This window comes from Gymnodraco acuticeps, unplaced genomic scaffold (assembly GCF_902827175.1).
Source record: "Gymnodraco acuticeps unplaced genomic scaffold, fGymAcu1.1, whole genome shotgun sequence".
NCBI classification, from domain to species: Eukaryota; Metazoa; Chordata; class Actinopteri; order Perciformes; family Bathydraconidae; genus Gymnodraco; species Gymnodraco acuticeps.
Window position 1 is genome coordinate 3,505,387 of NW_022992177.1, and position 22,090 is coordinate 3,527,476.

The 22,090-nt window shown below is 40.0% G+C and overlaps 2 protein-coding genes across 2 annotated transcripts; one reads left to right on the forward strand and one right to left on the reverse strand.

Moving 5' to 3' along the window:
• Nucleotides 1–91: 91 nt before the first annotated feature.
• LOC117538970 (ras-related protein Rab-8B) lies at nt 92–3,273 on the forward strand. Its single transcript, XM_034204984.1, has 8 exons — nt 92–351; nt 948–1,008; nt 1,081–1,141; nt 1,242–1,319; nt 1,470–1,559; nt 1,650–1,715; nt 1,808–1,858; nt 2,330–3,273. Exons 1-8 carry the CDS (start codon nt 228–230, stop codon nt 2,420–2,422), a joined length of 624 nt encoding a protein of 207 aa, XP_034060875.1. The 5' UTR covers nt 92–227; the 3' UTR covers nt 2,423–3,273.
• A 332-nt stretch (nt 3,274–3,605) lies between these two features.
• LOC117538995 (transient receptor potential cation channel subfamily M member 1) lies at nt 3,606–21,216 on the reverse strand. Its single transcript, XM_034205010.1, has 29 exons — nt 21,154–21,216; nt 19,527–19,543; nt 16,145–16,277; nt 15,039–15,115; nt 14,147–14,342; nt 13,846–14,059; nt 13,418–13,542; nt 13,166–13,337; nt 12,687–12,861; nt 12,467–12,590; nt 10,809–10,881; nt 10,596–10,696; nt 10,023–10,196; nt 9,783–9,917; nt 9,618–9,668; nt 9,366–9,506; nt 9,240–9,269; nt 8,850–9,142; nt 8,317–8,545; nt 8,069–8,197; nt 7,831–7,959; nt 7,606–7,734; nt 7,256–7,507; nt 6,979–7,153; nt 6,440–6,460; nt 6,203–6,347; nt 5,907–6,112; nt 5,608–5,740; nt 3,606–5,513 (listed from the first exon to the last, which is right to left on the reverse strand). The coding sequence occupies exons 1-29, from the start codon at nt 21,214–21,216 to the stop codon at nt 3,686–3,688; spliced, it is 5,670 nt and encodes a 1,889-aa protein (XP_034060901.1). The 3' UTR covers nt 3,606–3,685.
• Nucleotides 21,217–22,090: the final 874 nt, after the last annotated feature.

Consider the following 22,090-nt stretch of genomic DNA (forward strand, 5'->3'; position numbering starts at 1 on the left):
AAAAGCATAGCGATTGTTTAGAAAAAAGAAGACTACATTTAGTCATGGCTCACACATTATTCTTGCAAACTACATAGACCACAATGCAAAGTAGAACGTGACGTCACACTTGTCGGCACCGGTCTGCTGCTGCCAGTGCGTGCCTGAGACAGCTGAGGATTTCCAAACGGGGATCCCGACTCATACGGCCTAATATTACCAAACGTTGCAGTGTATCGTGTGTTTAAATGGCGAAAACGTACGATTATCTCTTCAAACTCTTGCTCATTGGAGACAGCGGAGTCGGCAAGACATGTCTGCTGTTCAGGTTCAGCGAGGACTCCTTCAATACCACCTTCATATCTACAATAGGTGAGTACCCCGCTGAAAACGCCCCTCAAGATACATCTGACTTAGTTATTGCCCATACTGACAGAATACAAGGCTTTGATCAATATAGAGTCGTATTAAAACCTATTTCCTTATATTATACAGACCAATAATGTTTAAAGGGGAAGTAACTGCATAAGAGCAGGACAATGGGACTGAGAAACACATTTGAATGATCTCATGTCCTTGATGGATCATAGGAACCACTGCCAGCGAGGTTAGAATGATATCAATAGTTAAGTCATGATGTTTGACCATTGGGAACCGTATTGAATTGTGAGTCCTTTTTGGTGCCATTCATAATCGTTATAATAGACTATTGTTAAATCCATAAGGCTTTACACTCAGTATACTGCAGCAGCTAGTATTGCTGTGATTTTGAATGATGTCATCCTTTGCTGACATAGGATAACCAGTCAATAGAAAAGTTACTAAAGGTCAGAAAGGGCAGCTGCTTATTGCAGAACTTCCTGGTTTTTGGTGCATCTTAGCAACATGTTTTTTGATGACATCTAACTATTCAATGCAGTAAGCATCAGCAAATACCACTCTGTCTTTGTTTGTTTATTCAAATGCAGGAATAGACTTCAAAATCAGAACAATCGAGCTGGACGGAAAAAGAGTCAAGCTTCAAATTTGGTAAGTGTAATTTAAATATGTTTTTTCCAAATCCAAGTGTGACACCAACTTGCACAACTTAATGTTTTGTAGGGACACTGCAGGACAGGAGAGGTTTCGCACCATCACAACAGCTTACTACAGAGGAGCAATGGTAAGTCTGCTCCTTATCCTGCACTTCCTTCCTATTGGTTTATCTTGCATATCACAAGATCTATGAAATTGTTTGTGAGGAGGACTGTTTTTCTTCACAGGGCATTATGCTGGTCTATGACATCAGCAATGAGAAGTCCTTTGAAAACATAAAAAACTGGATTAGAAATATTGAAGAGGTGAGCTCTGAATCAAAACTTGTATAGATTTGAAAACAAATAGCATAACATGATTTTATATTTGGTAGAAATAACTTGATGATATTAACAATGTGTTCCAAGAGTGACATATATAAGACTTTGCAAAATTACTGTTTTAACTTCTTCCAGCATGCCTCGTCTGATGTGGAAAAGATGGTCCTGGGCAACAAATGTGACATGACTGACAGGAGACAGGTGTCCAAAGACAGAGGAGAAAAGGTAAGTTTCTCTTGTTACTAACAAGCAATCTTGAGCAAGTTAAAACTATGGGCTTTCTTGAGTGACCCTAAGTGTGTTTGTCTCTCTTAGCTTGCTATTGATTATGGAGTTAAGTTCTTGGAAACCAGTGCAAAGTCTGGCCTGAATGTAGAAGAGGTAAGAAACATGTTTTAACCCTGAAAGCACAACATAACGCAAATAAAAAGAAATGTGTACATTTACCTGTTTTTTTGTTTTTGTCATTCTAGGCTTTTTATAGCATGGGAAGAGACATATTACATAACCTGAGCTCAAAGACAGTAAGTGATTAAGAGATTCTTATAATAGATGCAAAGGGTGTAAAGTCTACTGGGGATGGGAGGGACATGTTTCCCTTACTTTTAAAGATTTGATATAAGCATTAAGCTTTGCAAGCAGTAGCAATTATTTTAGCCCTGTATGTTGCCTCCTAGGCTACAAGAGGCAATTATTTGGGGGCAAAACATATTTAATTGATTTTGTTTAGAGTCTATATTCTCCTAAAAATATGCAAAGAATAGAAATCATTCAAACAAAATGCAGATTTATCATAAAGCATTAGCCCTTTATTAAAGAAAATCACATGTTAAACATCAGTTAAATCACATTACTATTCGAGTTACTCGTAAAATTGTTGTTTTGCTTGATTTAAATTAATATAAATGCCATAAATAAACATATGCCTTTGATCGGTGCTACACTTAATGTGAAGCCTTACTTTATTTCTCCGCTTTCATATCTCTCCTTGCTAGACTGACAACAATGCCGGAGGATCTGGAAAGCCTGTCAAGATCACAGAGAAAAAGTCAAAGAGGATAAAATTGTTCAAGTGTTCACTCCTCTAGGATCTGGCTCTGGTGTTCTTGGCTCTTGCGTGACTTTCCTGTTTTTGGAGGGCTCCTGCCTCCCGGGCGTCCTTGCAGCAGCGGCATCATTGGTAATATGCAGAGAGCCTTACTTCCAGCTGAAGCTCACAGGTTCATGATGTTGAGATCCCATCCTGATCTGCTCCTGACCAGATGAGGATCAACCCGGAATGAGGCCTGAAACTGTTTATCCGCTCATGCAAAGGACTTGTTCGTGATAATCAGCATTGGTTAGTAGCTGGCCATGCAGTGTCTGCTCACAGGAGGCAGAGACTATGTTGGCTTTTATATTACTTCTGTTGGATGTCATTGAATAGATTTTATTAAATAGAATACAATTCTGCATAGTTGTCTTTATAAATGGGAGTAAAAAAGAAAAAAATCTGAATCTTTCTTAACTTGTAGCATTGTTTTATACATACTACCTATTGTCATATTTACTATGATGATGCTTTCAGATAGACATGAGTCTAAGCATTGATTGTATTTGTCTGTGTAAATGTATGTATTCAAACCTGCCTATATTCTCCTGTTGCACTGACAACATTTATATTTCTTCATATGCGCCTTTGAAGGAGTCACAGTATTGTGATAGAAAAGACAGAATTGTTTATATATGTAACCGTCTGTCTTTAAGGAAACCTTTATGTATACAGGTTTTTTGTGTCAAAATGAAACTGAAAGGGTGTTTGTTTCTTGGAAGATGTACCTACATGATGTTATGCCACTGTCAGTATTTGCATGAAAGCTATAGTGATTCCCCTGAGTGGATCATTATTAAGCACATTTTACAGTATCTGGACATAAAATGTTTACAGACCATATTTAAAGTGTCAATCGTACTTAGGAAATACATGTTTTTGATGTTCACATTGGGTCATAATGTCAGCACAACTAACTTGATTTATTTTCACCTGGAAGTGTAGACATCAAATATGGAAACACAATGACTGGTTAAAACTGTAATGTAAAGGGTTGTAAGCTATTGTACATTACACCAATGGAAGTTAGTAAAGTAAGTGGATCTTTAAAAGGGCTTTGTTGATTTTCACTACTCTGCACTGTCAACAAACAGAATTTGTTAACTTTTTCTTTACTTTCATTTTATTTTCTGTGAAATCTATAACTTAGTCAGAAATGCTCTTCGGTTAAGGGCATGCTATGTTTCCTTGCTCAATGGTAGCATCAGTTCCTTATTTGTATTCCCTATTCTGTATTTCATTTCTCCTTTTTTTGTGGCTATTAATTATTTTCCTGTGCATCATCTTCTTTTTTCTCTGCCTCCATCATCCCGCCCTCCTCTCCCCCCACCACCGTGCAGACTTGTAAGATGTCTCTCTCGCTGCTGGAGGCTCTTGGTTCCTTGTTCACCACCTTTTCTCTCTTGTTCAGATTAAAGCTCTGTGACCTGTGAGAAGGCAAATTCTTTGCATCAGCTACAGTCAGATACTCGGTCGTGTCTGAGAGGATTCTCTTGGCCTTCATCTTAGTTTGGTCTGTCGTTTGTTCTGCTGCTGGAAGAGCTCCCTCACTTTCTAAAGGAACAAGATCCGTCTGAATTTCCTCTTTTTTAGGCTCTGTAGGTGCAGTGCCACTGTTAAACTGCTGGGCGATAGTTCTCACTGTTGAAACTTTAGGCATGTGGCCAACTGCGCTAGGGTGCACCTGGTACTCCAAGTTTTCTGGCCACCGATTTGGTGTTTGAGAGACCTGCTCCACTACTGATCTGTAGTCTGCAGTTTCAACACTTGCATCCGCTGGGTTGTAGACGATGCTGCTCATGGGTCTCTTATTTGTGGTAGGGGAAGTCTGGTTTTGGATTTCAGAAGGGATATATCTCAAAGATTTTGTCCTCTTTGGTGAAGAGGATATTCTTGGCGGCAGTTCGGGCATCTTCATGGTTTCCTCTGCTTCCACAGGTTCATCAGGCGGGCTGATGATGGTGCTCATAGACCTCTTTGTTACAGGAGAGGTGGCTTGGTCTTCGACTGGATAGTATCTTAAAGATGTTGTCCTCTTTGGTGAAGAGGATGTCCTTGGCGGCAGTTCGGGCTTCTTTGTGGGTTCCTCTGCTTCTACGGGTTCATCAGGCGGGCTGATGATGATGGTGCTCATAGACCTCATCTTTGTTATAGGAGAGGTGGCTTGGTCTTCGACTGGATAGTATCTTAAAGATGTTGTCCTCTTTGGTGAAGAGGATGTCCTTGGCGGCAGCTCGGGCTTCTTCATGGGTTCCTCTGCTTCTACGGGTTCATCAGGCGGGCTGATGATGATGGTGCTCATAGACCTCATCTTTGTTACAGGAGAGGTGGCTTGGTCTTCGACTGGATAGTATCTTAAAGATGTTGTCCTCTTTGGTGAAGAGGATGTCCTTGGCGGCAGTTCGGGCTTCTTTGTGGGTTCCTCTGCTTCTACGGGTTCATCAGGTGGGCTGATAATGATGGTGCTCATAGACCTTCTCTTTGTTAAAGGAGGGGTGGCTTGGTCATCAACTGGATGGTATCGCAAAGACCTAGTCCTTGTTGGCGGGGAAGAAGGCATAAGGCTATCTAGCACTGTTTTGCCTTGTCTTATATTGGATAAGATCTCATGACTTGATGCTGCAGAAATAGGCTTTTGTTTACAAGGAGATATGAGAATTTCCACACCCGATCTCTCCAAACCAGCAACCTCTATGGTCTGACCACCTTCATTTTTGTTTGGAGAACATCTACCGGAGGCTTGCCGGAGACTCTTTTCTCTCTCTACACCACTTTTAGTTGTCTCATCTGTCTTCTGCTTTGCTGCAAAGTCTTCCATGTCCATGTGGAAGCGGTAAAGACTGTAACCATCAGCGCTGTTAATACTGCCCTGGCGAAGGAGGGAGGAGGGGTCACACACAGAGGAGTTTCGTGAGTAGGTTCTGGTCAGTTCCAGTCTGTCTACCCCTGCAAGCTTTTCCAGTGCGACTGCCATTCGTCCGTGGATCTCCTCTAGCTGTGCCAAGCGCAGATCCACTGTCTGCAGGGAGGCCTTCATGTTGTTCTCCCTCTCGTTTACCTCCTCTAGACGCATAGACATATTTTCAACTCTAACAAAAATACCAGAGAAACGAAACCATGTCAGTATAAACTGTATTCAACATGTTCAAAAATATCAAAGCTTCACTTGAGAAGTGTGTTTACCTTTCTGAAGTAACCTTGATACGTTCGTCAGTTGAGGACTGCTGCTCGTCCTCTTTCTCACGGAAATATTCCTCCACACACTGTTCTTCAAACTCGTACAGAAATTTGAGCTCCTCTGGATTCAGCCTAAGCTCTGGAAGAAAATGATTACATGATGTAAGTCAGTGTGGTCTATTCGGACCAATACTGTTCTCCAAGTGTATGCCTATGAGCTACAATAGGATTTTTTTGAGCCAGAATGAGACTATATTAAATAGTTATACCACTATAGTTTTTTAATATCATTAGTGGTTACTTACTGAGTCCGCGGTCCTTTTCATCCAGCTCTCCCTCTTGTTTCTTCTTAACACACCGCCGAAACAGCCTGTTGAAGAGGATGTAGAGGTGGCTGAAGATGATGAGAGGTGGCGGCATGATGGGGCGGTCGTGGAACGTCATGATCAGCTGATATCTCTGAAACTTCCACACCTGGTTGGAAATTGACTTGATTTCGCAGAAAGTGTTGCTGTGGAACAGAAAACCAAATGCAGTGAGTACACACTGTGAAAGTAGATTTAAGCTAATAGAGCAGTTAGACATTGGGGCATATACATACTTGAAAACTGCAATAAGCAAGTTGACCAGAAGAATGTTTGCCACCAGAAGATAACAGGCCATGAGGGCAGGGGTGAGCCAGGCACCAGGGATACATGGCGGTAGTTTCTTCCCATCCTCGTCATATAAATGGTCACCACATGGAGCTGCAGGGAAAAATACGTTACAGTCATACAATGTATTCTGATATATTTAGTTTATGGATTATAATTGTACTTTTGGCTTATAGAGTACTCACGGTTGATTTCCATAGCATAGACTAGGAAACAAACATGGAGAAAGCGTTAACATTGTTATCATAATTAAAGGTCAAGTTTAAAACCATGAAAGAGAGGACAAGTATTATCAAAAAACAACATGCTACTTATCAAACACTAAGATAATTGGTGTACTTTTTATATGGCCGTTTAAAAAAAATATTTAAACTTATTTACTTAACTTATTACTTATTTAGAAAACTACTGTTTTTGTAATTAATAACCCTGCCAATTTATTATTTTCTGCTAGTTATTGCCTTCTCGCTGACAAAACTTGAAGGCAGATGATCATGCTTGAGGAGATGGATAATAATACCTATCCTGCACTTCCTCAATGCAGAGTACTATGTATTACATTTCTTTTAATAAACATGCCAGCAGAGGGAGACAAAGTATCGAGGGTTTACGGTGTAGTACATTGTCACTAAACATAACATAACTTAAGACATAAAAGTAAATGTAACAATGATCATCTGCCCAGAATCAGGAAACAGAACCTTACTATGAATTCTAGTCTTACGGTCTATCGAGTCCGCAAAAACCTCTCCGTATATCATCCAGTAGGGCATGTAGAAGATGTTTCTGGCCAGGCGCCATGTCGGCTCCTCATCAGGGTGAAGGATGGCCTGCCGAGCCACTCCAAAGCTCATAAGCACCACCAGCATGATCACCACAAAGTACAACATATCTATCATCTGGAAGACAAGAAACACACAACCATTCAAACTCTGTGTTAACTTCCCTAAACTCTAATACTGATGTCATGTGATATTAACAAGGATAGTTGTTCTAGTTACCATCTTCCCTATCATCATCACATAGGGTCCCAGGTATTTATTGACTCCAAAGATGTCCAGTACACGGATGTACCAGAAGATGATGTCTATGCAGTAGATGACTCTGCCGTAGCCCAGGTAAGGTTCATTCTGCAGCCGTAGCATTAGTGCGAAAAGGAAGGTGCAAATGGCAGCCAGGTCTGTGATGTTCCAGTACTCCTCCATCCACACACTTATCTTCTGTTTCAGCTTCCCCGGCTCTGACATCAGAATCTAGACATTGAGGTTTAAAGGTCATGTAGATACCACAAACTATCTCTTACATGTAATGACTTGAACAGTTTAAATATCATGTTTTATGGACAGTATACCTGTCTGATCTTTTCAGAGCCAAGTGTGACGATGTATGCGACGACAGTCCACTCTTGTAAGGATGGCCATCGCTCCATTTTCACCAGGATTATGTAGTTGTACAACATCAAATAGCCCAAATAGCAAATCTTTTAGAAGAAGAAATACCAACATGTAAGTGCACTTAAGTCACTATACAAAAAAAATGAATAATATAGTTTACTGTTTGCAAAAAGGAAACTTACAGTGTTGAACCAGAATTTGGTGAATGGCGCATTATAAAACTCAAAGATCCTAGTTGCTATTGGGATTTTACGGACATGAGTGGCGCCCTCTTCTTCATCCCCCTTTCGGGAAGTTGCATCATTACCGTCCTACAAACAACAGCAAACCTTCTGTTATGATTGTTCACTCTTAACAAATAATAGGTATATAAACAATATGTTTTTTTAAATTAACAATTGAGACAAGGTCAGTGGGAACCTTGCTGGATTTTGCATCGTCATCCTTGTCTTTTCCCTGTTCTTGGCCAGGTGCATTATAGGATGCATCTTCTGCAAGACGGAAGTCCAACAGTAGAATCAGCGGAGGAAAGACGATTCCCAGAATAACCTAGTTGAGAAAATGATCACAGTTTTTGTAAGACACAGTGAGTTTATTGTTTAGATACAGTGAATGACTACAATTATTAAAAATGTTGTTCTTTTTGTTGTTCTATGTGTGATGCCCACCTTAAGGCCAGGGTTTTTGCCCATCCTCAGGCATCCCATCCACATGTCGGTGAGCAACATCTGGCAGCAGGTGTGGGCAATGAAATCACGTTGCTTAGCAGCCACAGCCAACTTTAGACAGGTGGAGTTACTCCAGTTAACCAGCTCATATGTTAAGAGTTTCATGGCCACCTGTTCATCATGCTTGTAGGACTGGTCCAACAGCTCGTAAGCCAGCTGGCCAAATTCTCTATGAGAGAGAAAGAACAATAATATTAATTTATAAATTGCACTTGTCAAAATAAAATAAAAAGTGGAAATTAATAACAATAATTACATGACACATACACTATTATAATATGAGCCTATACTCTTCAGGGTAGAGAACAGGAACCCCAGCGTAAAGGTGCTACAATTAACAACAATTTAACACCAGAATATCCTAATTGTTGATCAATATCTATAAATCTAAAGTAATATGCACCCATGTGGTTTTCTTTATAGTAAACAGCTTGTGACACTAGAGGTGATGTTTAGTTAAGAGATGTACTGACTTGGAGTTGTTTTCCAGGTCTTGGGAGATGTCATCCACTAGTTCACTCTCAGAGCACTCATGGGCCATGGCTTTATACAGTTTACAGGCCACCAGGGCTTTGGCCATAGCTTCTTCTCCACGCTGCCACAGAAACAGCGCCATCTTCTGACGCTTCATCAGCACCGCCCATAGCATCAGCTCATGAAAGGGGAACTTGAATCGACACACCTCTGGGTCATCGACATCAATTTCTACCTCTTCCTCTTTCTTCTTTTTTCCCCTTTTCTTTCCCTTTCCCCTTGGTTCATCATCCTAACAAAAAAACACAATGTGATAGATTATTTTTGCTGTGTGGGCTGTATTGTTTCTGCTACTTGACAGTATTTTGTTTGTGGAAAGGGTACCGCACCTCCATTCCTAGAAGCTTTAGAGCCTTTGGCTGCAAAAAGAGAACAAACCATGATCATAAATACCAAAATGTTACTGTATATGGTAAACGTGCCATCATCAATTATTTTCTTCAACTCATGCGTACCCTTTTAAGTCCATATAAATTATTGTAGAGGTTGCGGAAGGCCTTCCTTGTGTAATTGCTCCTGTAAGCTCCGCCCATAAAGCACTCCAACACCAGACCAATATCGATCAAAGTGATCTGATAATCTGGAGGAAGGTTTCCCTGCAAAATCACCAGAGTAATATATAATCTAGGGAGTGTATCAAAATGATATATAACCCTAAATAAGTGTTAATTATGCAAGTGAAGATTTAACGGGAGTGATCATTTTACCTTTTTGATGTCCCTAACCACACCATTGAGTGAATTAATAGGGCCAAGTTTCTGAGAGAAGAGAAGATTGTTTGTGATTAGTGTCGACCTTCATGCATTTGTAAGGTCTGTATTTTTGATTCTGACTTTGTCTAATTTTTATTTGCTGCAGTGTTTCCGGCCCACCGTGTTGTATAACTCCTCCAGTCTGGGAATTGTGACAAAGTGGTGAATATTGACCCCGTTTTCAATGAGCAGTTTGACAAAGTCCACTCTGTCGAGCACCAGAGCATCCATCATAGACTGCTCCAGAGAGTTCACCTGAGGGAAAGTAATACATATGACTTATTATTTAGCCTACACATCACAACCTTTATATTATCCTCATATACTGATGTCAATTTGTTCCATAAACCCCTCTCTTACCCAGCGAATGATCTCCAACTTCCTTGGATCTGTTTCCTCTGGAAGTTCAGGCTTTGATTTTCCCTTCCCCTTTCCCTTCTTTCCCCGGGCTTTGCTTTTAGGGGCTCTGGCAGGACTCCTCTGCTTGTCCTGGGTGGAGGCTAAAGAGGTAGCACTGGCCATTGCACCGGCAGGCTTACCAAGCAGGAAGTAAGGTAAGTTAGTCAAGTTTAGCATAAATATTTCTCTTTTATGCTATTAGTATTACTTGAATTGATGCACAACACAATCCAAAATAGATATTTCTGTTCTGCTAGGTCGAGGACAGACTGTTATTTCAAGATCCCCTCCAGACATTTTTGAAGACATTTAAAATACTCTTCTTTGAACAAGAATGTATACCTGATAAGGGTTTTTCCCCATTAAGTCAAGTAACCATAATTCAAACTTATTTTTGAGTGGAGGGGTACTTTGAGCAACTCCTTCAAAACCAAATGATTTCCTTCTGTACTAAAATCATTCTTGCCAACTTTGTTATTGCAGTAACTTATTTGAGTGAATAATTTTCACTTTTGAGATGTGAGCAACACTTACTGGCAAATTGTGTCCATAAACAAAAATGTGATTGCGAGCAATATCAACTCTGTTCCAGGCCAGAGCCAAGCCCAGCTGATCAGCTGCTGCAGCATTGGTGCCTGACGTAAAAGAAAGAAAGGTAGAGAGAGAATAGTAAGGATTTAGTTCATTGTAAGTTAAATATTTATGGGATTTGATAGTGTGTGAACAAGTGATGCAGCCAGATAGTACCTTTTAACAAGGCTGTAAGAATGGCCATTTCAATATCTTGTTGTCCCTCAGAACCCATCCGAAAAACTGTGATCTACATATAAGAAAGGAAGGAAAAGCCACGTGAAGCCATATGTAATGGATGAATAAATTGAAGACAAACAGAATCCATGAATAAATTGACAATTTCATTTGCATTCCCAGTCTCATAAACATGTTGTGATAAACTGATAGGAGATTCTTTCGGTGGGATTCTCACTGCAGGCTGACCCTTAGAGCACAAAAAGCTAATTTTACTTGTCAGACAGCGTGATAGTGCTTTCCTTGTGATAGACTCGACTATATCAAATGAAATTACGCTGACGGGCCTGTCACATGTGCATCTGGTAAATAGGATTACGTTTGCATGAATACGAGGCACACCGCCAGAGATTTCAGGGCTGGTCTCGGGATGTGTTGATAATGAGCATCAGTAACTCTGGAAACTCGTGCTTCCTGTCTCAAACAGTTGCAGGGTGCATTGTGGGCTTTTTGCAAATGGGGATTCTATTCTTGTTTTGGTGAAAATGTTGCATCCTCGAGTTACATCACTGCAAATGTCAGCCCTCTGAATCAGAGTTTTGATATATCTGACCCAGCTGTTCACATTGGATGCACTTAGGATAAAAAGGATTATTTGGGGACTAGACTGTGACACTGTTTCACCTGTAGGTAAGTCATGGCACTTTAGATGAAGAGCAGGCAACATAGTGTGGCCTCTCGGATGCGTGTAAAGAGCTCAAACAATGTGGTTGTCTGGGTCACGTATCAGTGGAAACTAAATGCCCTCAGCAGTATGATCTTTGAAAAAGCAGTTTAAGTTGATTATCTGAGTGTGTTGGCGCATTACGCAGTCTAATACATTGAGGATGGAGGATGAAGAGTCGCTGGTGAAGTGATAGCACTCTGGGGACTGAAAAAAGCCTGGGGAGTGGAGAGAGAGAGGAACCAGGCTGAGGATTAGGGAGATGGATCCTCTTTTCCATCTGTGTGCTGCATGCTTACTGTGATTTGATGAAGTAAGAGCCTCTGCTAAGCAGGTGGTAGTGTGAGCTGATCTTACCCACCCAAATGTATGGAGTGTGGAGATTATGCGCTGGGTATTACAAACTACTAATCACAACACTTACTGAATCTGCAGATGCAAACGTGCTGACTATGCAAACTATTTATGTGCAAAGTGTCCAGCAAACACTTTGGAAACACTCAAGTATAAATCTGATATATGTGAAGACTTTCACTAGAGTGTTTGCTTCATATTCGAGCTGTATACTACATTGTTTACATTATAGGAAACACTGCAGATTCATCACTGCAGATTCCCCCACCAACACTTTACAGCTGTGTGCTTATACAGGAGGACTGATGATGTCCCACAGTGAAGCTGCGAATGCCCCAGATTACATGAACATACCACACATGATCACAAGGAGAAATGACAAGCACGTTTTGGAGATTATGTTTATTCAATATGTTAATGGGAAATACACAGATGAGTGGAATGGATGAAGGACGATGGAGACCAGATGTTTCACAACTCAGGAATGTTTATTGATCGACACAGATTTTCATATACAGTATACTTATAGAATAGCTTAAAGATAATACAGCTTATATTTTTATTTCATCTTTCTACTCACCAGCTCCCTTTTCTTCATGCACTCCGTAACCATGAGCAGGATCTGCTGTGATTGGCTTTTGCTATAGTTGAAAGTCTTCTGAATAGTTACCAAAAGTTGCTCTCTGGCATCATCATTAATCATGCTGGAAGATGAGATTCAAAGAGGACATTTCAGCTTTTTTTTACCAGAGGAATAATATCCTAGAGTACATCGAAGAAGAAATCATCTAAAATCTCACCCTCCTTCCTCTGAATACTTGTGTGCGAAGGAGATGATGTCAGAAGCTCGTCCGCTGCCGTCACACACCACCACGGGGACAGGAGGCTCGTCTCTCAGACTCTCCAAAGCGATGGAGATCACGTTGGGACCTCCCTCCACTATCATACACACCAGAGGAACCCCCTGACCCAAACCTGCAACACACAGTTAAAAATACTCAGCCTATGTATCCTTTTACCATTTAGAGCCACCTTATGACATGACATTGAGGACAAAGCAGAACACGTTGATGTGATGTGAAAACAGACAAAACCAGAGGAGGGTAGGAGTGAAGTCTTTGGTGACATTTGAGCATCCCTTTGCTGTCCCTGCCTTAACCGAGCTCCAGGCATAGGATGACAAAGGGAAGCCCACGGGCCACAGAGGAGCTCTTCATCCACATGTCCAACAAAACACACCTTGCACACCATGGACGATGTTTATTGACATTACACTTACGTGTGTTGATCTTCTGCAAGGAGATGTGCTTCTCCAGCAGCCGGCGAAGTTTGACCTCAGAGCCATACTTCCCACAGGTGCCGTTGTCAGTCAAGATGAAGTGGGAGTGGCTGTTGTTGAGCACAGCCAGCTTACTCAGTGGGTTCGCCATCGTCTGATAGGGTTTGGTCACCTGGAAAAAGGACAAGAAATTAGTTTTAAGAGGAAGAAATATTAGTAAGAATGGAAACTAAATGCAGTTGGTGTTCTTACATCTTTCCCAATGAGATCCTCCTTGTTTTCCAGGATCCCCCATGGAGCTATTCCTATAGCACACACCTTCCCACGTGACTTGGAGGAATGGTCCTTTAAGGCGTCTCCAACATGACGCATCACCCCTAAGGTAAAAAGAGCCAAATAAATCATGAGTTTTCCATGGGACACACTGTGGTTGGGTAATAACTACATGCCAAATTCACACCAGATTCTCACGGATGGTCCTTTGTGATGAATTACACCAACAAAAGCTCTAATTACAGTAATTAAACCAATGACAATGGGTTGATCAAATCTCCACTAGCAAATTGCAGAATAGGTATTGTGCAATGACAATTTAGGGCAAAGGTAATCTTCTAATGTCACAAATTGTTATTTTATTAAGTGAAAGTTAAAAGCATTAACTTGAAGTGTCAGTGTCTTACCAGTGTTGACTCCCCCCGTGATGATCCAAGCCCCGGTGGTGACGGCGGCTTTTATCAGGCCTTTGCCAAACACTTGCTTGAGTTTGGGCGAGAGGTCGAAGTTTTGCAGACCTCCGTGCACGGAGATGAGCAAAGTTGGCAGCTCCAACTGCCAGTCCTTCACCATCAAATGCAGGATGTTGTCCGGCTTGGTGTCATAGGAAACTCGGATATACTATGAAAGAAAAAAACTGTTTTGTGACTTATTTCCATAAAAAACACACATTCACTTTGCAGTAAGTTTTCAGTTGCTGAGACTCACCATGGCTTTGTTGATGAATCCTCCACCCTGGAATTCCACTGTGCCAAAGGAGTCCGTCGGGTAAGTCCGGGTGTGTTTTACCACGTTCCATTTATCCTTCTGGGCTTCAATCTGCACCAGCTGGTTTGCTTCCTCCAGCGAGTTGGCCCCAGCGGGGATGGCCACGTGCTGCGTTGTCAGCTGACCACAGGCACATCTGAATAGATCACAAAGCAAGCATCATTTAGAGAACATGTTAGTCTGTTTAATGTGAGGCCCTGATTTCCTGGTGAAATATAAATATAAATTATAAATTCTTGAGCAGTGTTGAACTGTAATTAGTAGCCTTTGCCAAGTGTTGTTTAGTCTACTTATGAAGGGCATTTATTTCCTCAAAACACATCGCAGGCTCTTTTATGAATGTGACTATTTCTGGGAAATCAATGCCTCAGTGAACAAAGGCCTGCACTGCCTGGCTGCTCTTGGGGCCCTGGGTAATTAACACATCCAACAACGCACTCGGAAAATTCAGTTTTAATCATCCTGATAAATGCCCAAAAACCTGGTGGCATGATTCAGCAAACTAACAGATAAGAAGATTAATTATTTCAAACTCTTAAATGTTACTCATGGTGAATTTGTAGCTTTTATAACACGATAAAGATTAGTACAAATTGTATCAACAAGTGTCTCTTCATTGTATTTAATATGAAAAGAAAACATTTTAAAGCCTTGTATGGCATTCACATTTGAAATACATTTGACTAAAATGGAAAATGTTTGTAGTAAGATCTCTCAAGCAGTAAAATATATTGTAGCATATTTTGCTATCATTTGATAATGAGCTGCTTTTTAAACCTAAGACCAAGTTTCAACTAAATATTTAAAGGACAATTTAAAGAGAGAAAATTACCTGTTTGGGTCCTTGGTGGGAAATTTGTGAACACATTCTCTTTTACAAAAGGTCCTCTCAATCCAAGCTCTTGCGGCCTACAAAGAAAAAAGAGAAGAAATAAAATAAAAATGTTAGTTCACATGGTGTCATACCAAAGTCACAAGGAGATCATGCAGGCAGATTAACAATTTAAAATTCACGATCAAAATCCTTTTAGTTGTAATCCCAGCTAAGAGATGAAGAGTATAAGCACCCTGTAAAACAGACCAAGTGAAATTGCAGAAAATATAAATTGAAGTAAGAATGTTCACTTCGAAATACAGTTTATATTGCATGTCCACTGGAATCAACAGGAACAACACTTTTTGAAACTTTGATTATTAGGGCACAGTTCATGTTGACCGACACATTGTCTGCCCAAGCTTGATATGCAGCCAGCGATAAGCAACGCACTGAAATACTATGCCCACGCACTTTGTCATATCCTGCTCTGATTGCTGTCTGATGTTTCAGCGCTGTGCAAAAATAACCCGAGTTCAAAGCTGAGTTCCTCTGAGGGCCATTGTTGACGGTGGAGGCCCAATTAAAACTGAAACATTGGAAGGACATCTTTCCAAAAAAAAACTTGGAAGGTAAATAGTAAAATCCTCATACAAATGCATGGCATTTAAATATACCGGATACTGTGTGCTATTATTGATAAGAACTGGAACAGAACAGCATTGCTACTGTTTTTAAATGTTTTTATCCGTTTCCCCCTTTGCTTCACACATAAATATATATTAAAAAAACGTTCTGCTCCCTTGTAATGTTTTCTAGTGCAATGTACACAGTCTCGATGAAAATTAGAATAGTGTACTTATTATTATTATAACACTTTACCTTTGTCGTCTTTTGCAAAAATAATTCCAACGCCTTGGATGTATTTATAAAAGTACAAGTCAGAGAGTGGATGTTGCTGTCTGTCTTGTTTTAGCAGTTTTTCCATCTCACTGCTATCATGCGTCATTAAGAATGAACTTAAACTCTAAATCACCACATCTGAATTCACATCCACAAGAAAAAGAAAAATGAAAAAAAGCAATTTAAGTTTTAAAAGAGCTGCAGAATGTAGATACACTTACACAGAGTCCGAGGTGCAGGGTCCTATCAGTAGTGCTGCTGGAGGTAAAACCCAGAGAGCAGAGAGGAGGTCTGCTGCTGCTGCTCTCCCAGTGAAGTGCTCCACTGAATCCCAAAGGACATGAAACTTCTTCACTTTATGAGGGCCAGCTAATATGATGAGCATGTGAGCAGGCTCTTTGTTCGCCCAAGTCTCATGACTCCATTTCAAGGTAATCCTTTTGGGAGTCCCATGACCCCTTCTACATGCCCACAGGGTATTTTCATCCTTCGCTTGAACAAGGCACAATAAATCTACTTTGATAACCGGCCCCTAATCTCCCAATTTGTTGAAACTCCTTTCTTTGTGTTCACTTCACAGTGTGGAAGATCTTAGCTTGTGTGTGAAGACGGAGCAGATTTGCTAACCCTAAAACACTGCAGCCTCGTTTAGAGGTTCCCCAATTCTTCATTTGAAACATTTTCACCCCCTCCAACTACTTTGATTTCAACCTAATTTGCATAATTGGGAGAATTGGATGCAGGCATTCTTTTGGAAGGCGCCATGTGTAAGACATGACTGGTCTCCAGTTGGGGGCAAGGTCAGTCAATGCTAATTGCAGTTAATCTCTATTTCCATCCACCATGTTTCTGTGGATGAAAGGAAAATGCAGGAGACCAGCTATTCAAAATTCTCTTGCTTTTTTTCATTTTGTTCTTTTTATAGTGTATTTGCATTTATGAAACATCTGTAATTCTCTATAATCAATAGACTTCTGTTTGGGTAGGAAAAAGTCAAATATGATCTATTTAGATACATTTAAAATGAATCACATTTTTTGTTCATGCTGGATTTAATGGAGTAATTTAGTTAAAACTATTGAAGTCATTAACGGTTTCCTGGGAGCACTTTAATAACTAGGGGAAGGCATTAGGTGAGTTAGAAGCTGAGATGGAGTTAACAAGCACAAAGTTGTAGACATCCATTTAAAACCTCCCTCATGTGAAATGGTTTAATAAGCTCTCCTTGTATGGCTGAAGTGAGCAGTTTGAGCCTCACTGTATATCAGAGTGAAAAAGACAAGAGAGGTTGGTGCTTGATGGATCAGAAAGACGGAGAGAAAAGCTCAACATCCCACTAATTTGGCCCTTTTGGTTCTGCTCCGGTAAAAATTGCACGTGGGCCGCTGTTAATTATAGCCTGAGAAAACAAAGCGCATTTCCACAAGGGTTTGGTGAGCATGTCCCAGTTATTTCAGCTTACTTAAACTCATTAACCACAGCAATTAAAACCCAAATCCAGTCAGCAACCAGCTGCCTCGTTAAGAGCTGCCTGTGAGCATTTAGTAACAAAAACCTAGAAGAATTAGATACTGAGGGATCAGATTGTGTCACACCAAGCCAATTAACAAGACTTAAGACAAGCATCGGAACAATAAACAACATTCATTCCAAAATGCTGAATGTTCTGAAGAAATAGTCGTCCAAAACAAAAGATGATTGTGTGGAAATGGAAATAATACTGACTAGGTTGCTAATGAGGTCACAGAAAATATGTAAAATATATGTATGACCCATTTTTCCTCAAATTTCCTACAAACAAAGTATATTGCTCTGGTTTATCTAAATATGTCTCCATCCTGATTTAAGAAATGAGCACTTATACCAGTTTCACAAAGCATTGGACAAAGTATTTGTCTCAGTTAAGATGTATGCCATATATTCATGCATTTTTGTACTGGAATCACATGGTCCTGGTCTCCTGACCCACAGCTTAGTGAGCAACCACATCAGAGCAAATGTGTTCTAGTGCTGCTACAATTGCACGGCCGGTTCAGCTCCCAGTAGCCATAGGAAAAAGTATAATGATAACTGTAGGCAAAGACATCTCACCTAGTCAATTTCAGTGAATTCTGAGCACATCATTGTTCATAGTCGGTGGATTTAAAACTTGTATGTGGGATTTGTCCAGAACATTGTAGTGACGAGGGACTTCACACAACAAAAGCCTCATCAGCACAAGTGAAATGGATCAGAAAGGATTTGGGGGTCCTGGTGGAATGCCACCAGGGTTCGAGATAAAAGCAACTAATTGCTCTGCTTTGGTTTTGAATGGCGTTGTGGTTAGAGCTTGATGCTGTGTGACAGGAAGGTAGCCCATGTAGACTCCTTTACTGTCTAAAACAAATCAGACTCATGGTCCATCCCACGTGGAGCGAATAACAAGCTGCCTTTTACATATTTTCACTGGAGGGGAAAGACATTTGGACCAAGCGACACACTCGAGTTATAGGATCCGGATAGGCACATTTGCATTAACTGTGAAGCTAACTGTTTTCAGACGGCACTGTTTGTAAATGCACTCATTGTTCCTCCTTGGGTTGAAAATCCAGTTAGCAATCACATGAGTGCAACATGTCACTGATTATCCCCAAGAGTGGTGGGAGTCACAAGACATGTTTTAAAGCTGCTGGTTTCCCCCAGAGGAAAGTCTGACAGAAAAGGAGAGCAAATAAAATCAGGGAATCAGAATAAAGTCAGAAAAAAGTATGAACAAATGTAATATTTTTTGTATTTTAAGAGAAGGATCTTGCAAGTGAAATCAGCTCTAAACATTTTTATTTTTAAGTTATGACAGGTTAGCCACAAATAGTTTTAAAGTTGAAACAGTTTTTATGTTTGCCTTGGATCCCATGTCATGTTTAAAATAAACAAATACTACCAGTTCAAAACGAATTTTACAGATAGTATGTGGAGTGTTTGTGTGATTCTGTCAGATAGATATAGTGTCTCAAATGATGGCCAATATGTAGCAAATATTTCACATTTTTGATATAGATAGATAGATAGATAGATAGATAGATAGATAGATTGCTGGATAGATAGATAAAATATAAAGGAATAATTTAGAATACACTTTAATATACCATTAACCAAGATATAATCCTACAGTGGAAAGCAAATTGTATATTATAATATTATATAAATAACATTATATATTCAAAAAGTATTCAAATGATTGCAGTGCAATTGTTTTAAATTAATATTAATTAATTAATTATAATAATAAATTAAATGCAATGATGTGAGTTTAAGTTGTGAAAACTAAACAGCAACTAAACAACTACAACAGGATTATTTAACAAGCAAAACAAAGTGAAGTGTATTTAAAAAATGCCAAAGGAACTATGTAACACATAACGACGTTTAATTTTATGGGGTGTTAAGTTTGTATTTAAGTAACAAAAAACAATGTAACTTTAGTACATAATGCTGCAGCATTTAAAGAACTAACTTGTTCAACTTTAACGTTTCCAAAGCTTTAAACCTTCACACATAGGGGCCTGTTGTAGTCCGGCCCCCGACCCTGAGCCTTAAAGCTTTCTGTGGATTGTTGGTCCTCACCTGACCTGAGCCTGACGCTTACATCACACGACACACGGTCATATGATCTTGCAAACCCTCAATAGAAATGGTAGATTTAGTTATTCACAATTTAATTCAATGTGGTGCCTTTTATTGATGGAGAACATTTCATTAATCCGTGCAAGAAACATCATGTCTTTAAATATTCACACCCTTAGGGCTACAGATGATTTTAGGCAATTCTAAAATATTGGACCTTAGGCTACTAATTCCTGATAAAAGAGGTAAAAGGTCAGGAGAGGCAGTCTGCTCTAGAACAGTGATAATGGTAGATGGAAAGATATAAGTTCATCTATGCCATGGCAACAAGATAATATCATGTGATCACATTTAACTGAATGGGCTCTCTGTTTGAGGACAAGCGTGACGTTTACATTCATTTCTAATCATGTGCCATCCTCCCAGATCCAAAGAGAAATGGTCTTTTCTCTGTTTCTGATGCACTATATCGCGGATGAAACATAAATCCTGTAAATGATGAATTGTACGCATATCGTTTGAATAGGGAAGATAAATCCCTGATTAAAGACTGTCATAACAACATGATGAACAATCAGAAAAAAGGGCAATGTTATCTCTCAGTAGCCTGGACTGTGTTTATATTTAGCAACACATCGGATCTCATAAAAAGTGCAGCTGGGAGCCATTGACATCGCTGATTGCTTCCCTAGTAAAACCCTCATATATAAAGGCTATGGATTATACAAAGACTATTAATCTCATTAAATAATGCCTGCTGTATTTTATAGAAACCCATTATGCTAAATTCTTCAAGTGATGTGAGTGTCAGATACTCTTGATATATGGATCACGAGTGGGGCTGAATAAGCACATGGTGAACAATATTCCTCAGAAAGACATAACTGGAACATTGTGATATAAATGAATGATTATGGAAAGGGTTATCTATAAATAAAAATAAAACCATTTAAATAAGAAAGAGTTTGTTTTTCTTTGACCTCGTTGCTTAAGTGCATCAACAATAGCAACACAAACTGAGCACAGTCATGCTCTAATCCCAAAAATGACATCTTTCTTGCTTTCAAGGACATGCTAACAGGGGTGTGTTAATCACATGAAAGCAGACTTTAGAAAGATATTAAAGTCCTTAATCTATCATGGCTGTGGTGGTCCATACTGGGCCATTATGCAGGATTAAACTGCAGCACTGAAGCCCACTCAGCTACAAACACCACTTAACAGTTTGCTGGGCTCGTAGTGCAGAACATGTGCACACCCATATGCAGCCAGCCGTCCTGACTGGCGCATGTCATCAGGCAGGACAGAGACGCTCTAAAATGATTGGTTAGGATTTAATGTGACCAGCTTGTAATACTGGCTGGATGTCACATGCTGTGCAACACAAGACATTTTCAACAATGGTTTTAAGGTTCCTGAATACAAAAATTAACAAAAGATAAGAAAAATAAGATGAGATAGAGTGCAGTTAGCCTCTATTTATAAATAACTTGAACTAAACTGCCACAAACACAGTTCAAGAGGAACATAATATTATAACAGCACTATTTGTTTTAAAACAAACTAAAACACAGCCCTGATGTGTTAAGGTAACGCAGAATCACCTGTTGATTGTGCTTCATCTTACCTTCTGTGAGCCAGATGTGGTGCGTTTGAGGGAGCCCCGTTTAAAGGTGGCCTTGGAGTCCATGTTGAAGACTTCAAGAATTTAAGTCAAATTGACTTAAAAAAGCGATCCCTTGAGATTGGCAACAGGTCAGGGTTCAGCTGCAACGTCCACATCAGCACCAGACAGAAACCCTCCAGGACATGAACCACTAGAGAACCAAGGCATGGCAGCAAACTCTGGATTCACACTTTAAAAAAATGATCAGAAATTCATATCTTTTAAGGTTTCATCGCATCTCTCTCCTCTCTGCAGCTCACTCTCGACTGACAAGACAGAGATCCCAGCCAGGGATATAAATCACTCGATGACACACTTGACACATAGACCCTTTTCCTCTGCCCCGCATCCCATAATCAGGCTTAATGCAGTCAGCTCTTATGAAGCCTCAGAGTCTAATGGATAGAGATTTAATAAATGGTTATTGAAGGTAAATCTACTTTGGCACACCACAACCCAAAAACAGGCTTAGAGAGACCATGCAAGCTGTGAGGCTAAAGTTAGCCGGCGGAGAGCCAAAGGTTGTCCCACCAGATGAGGCTCAGTGTGTCTGAAAGGAAGACAGGTCCCATCAGGGTGCACACAGGAAGGTATGCACTGAGCGGGATTCAGAGGCACAATGAACATAGTCATTTTAATGTGCTAGAAAGCATTGCTCTGGGAGAAACACACCAGGAATAATATCACCTATTATTTAAAACCGCACACTGTCTTCCATGATATTAAAATCTTTCAGAAAGATCTTTACAATCAGTGCAAGGTCAAATGGCTGTGACAGTCTGTTACCATCAGAATATAGCAGATGGATGCATGTTGGATGTAATCAATCGTCCCATTTGATGACAATATTTTACACTTGGTTCCACATACTGTTAAGTCGTTTTGACACAAATGTAGA

What these genes read in the sequence shown, in the direction of transcription:
- LOC117538970 (XM_034204984.1), top strand. Translation starts at nt 228, where the DNA reads ATGGCGAAAACGTACGATTATCTCTTCAAACTCTTGCTCATTGGAGAC. An exon ending in GGATTAGAAATATTGAAGAG is followed by an intron (nt 1,320 to 1,469) that starts GTGAGCTCTGAA and finishes AACTTCTTCCAG; the next exon opens with CATGCCTCGTCTGATGTGGA. An exon ending in ATAACCTGAGCTCAAAGACA is followed by an intron (nt 1,859 to 2,329) that starts GTAAGTGATTAA and finishes TCTCCTTGCTAG; the next exon opens with ACTGACAACAATGCCGGAGG.
- LOC117538995 (XM_034205010.1), bottom strand. Translation starts at nt 21,216, where the DNA reads ATGGACTCCAAGGCCACCTTTAAACGGGGCTCCCTCAAACGCACCACA. An exon ending in CCCACCAAGGACCCAAACAG is followed by an intron (nt 14,343 to 15,038) that starts GTAATTTTCTCT and finishes TGATCTATTCAG; the next exon opens with ATGTGCCTGTGGTCAGCTGA. An exon ending in CTTGCAGAAGATCAACACAC is followed by an intron (nt 12,862 to 13,165) that starts GTAAGTGTAATG and finishes TGTGTGTTGCAG; the next exon opens with GTTTGGGTCAGGGGGTTCCT.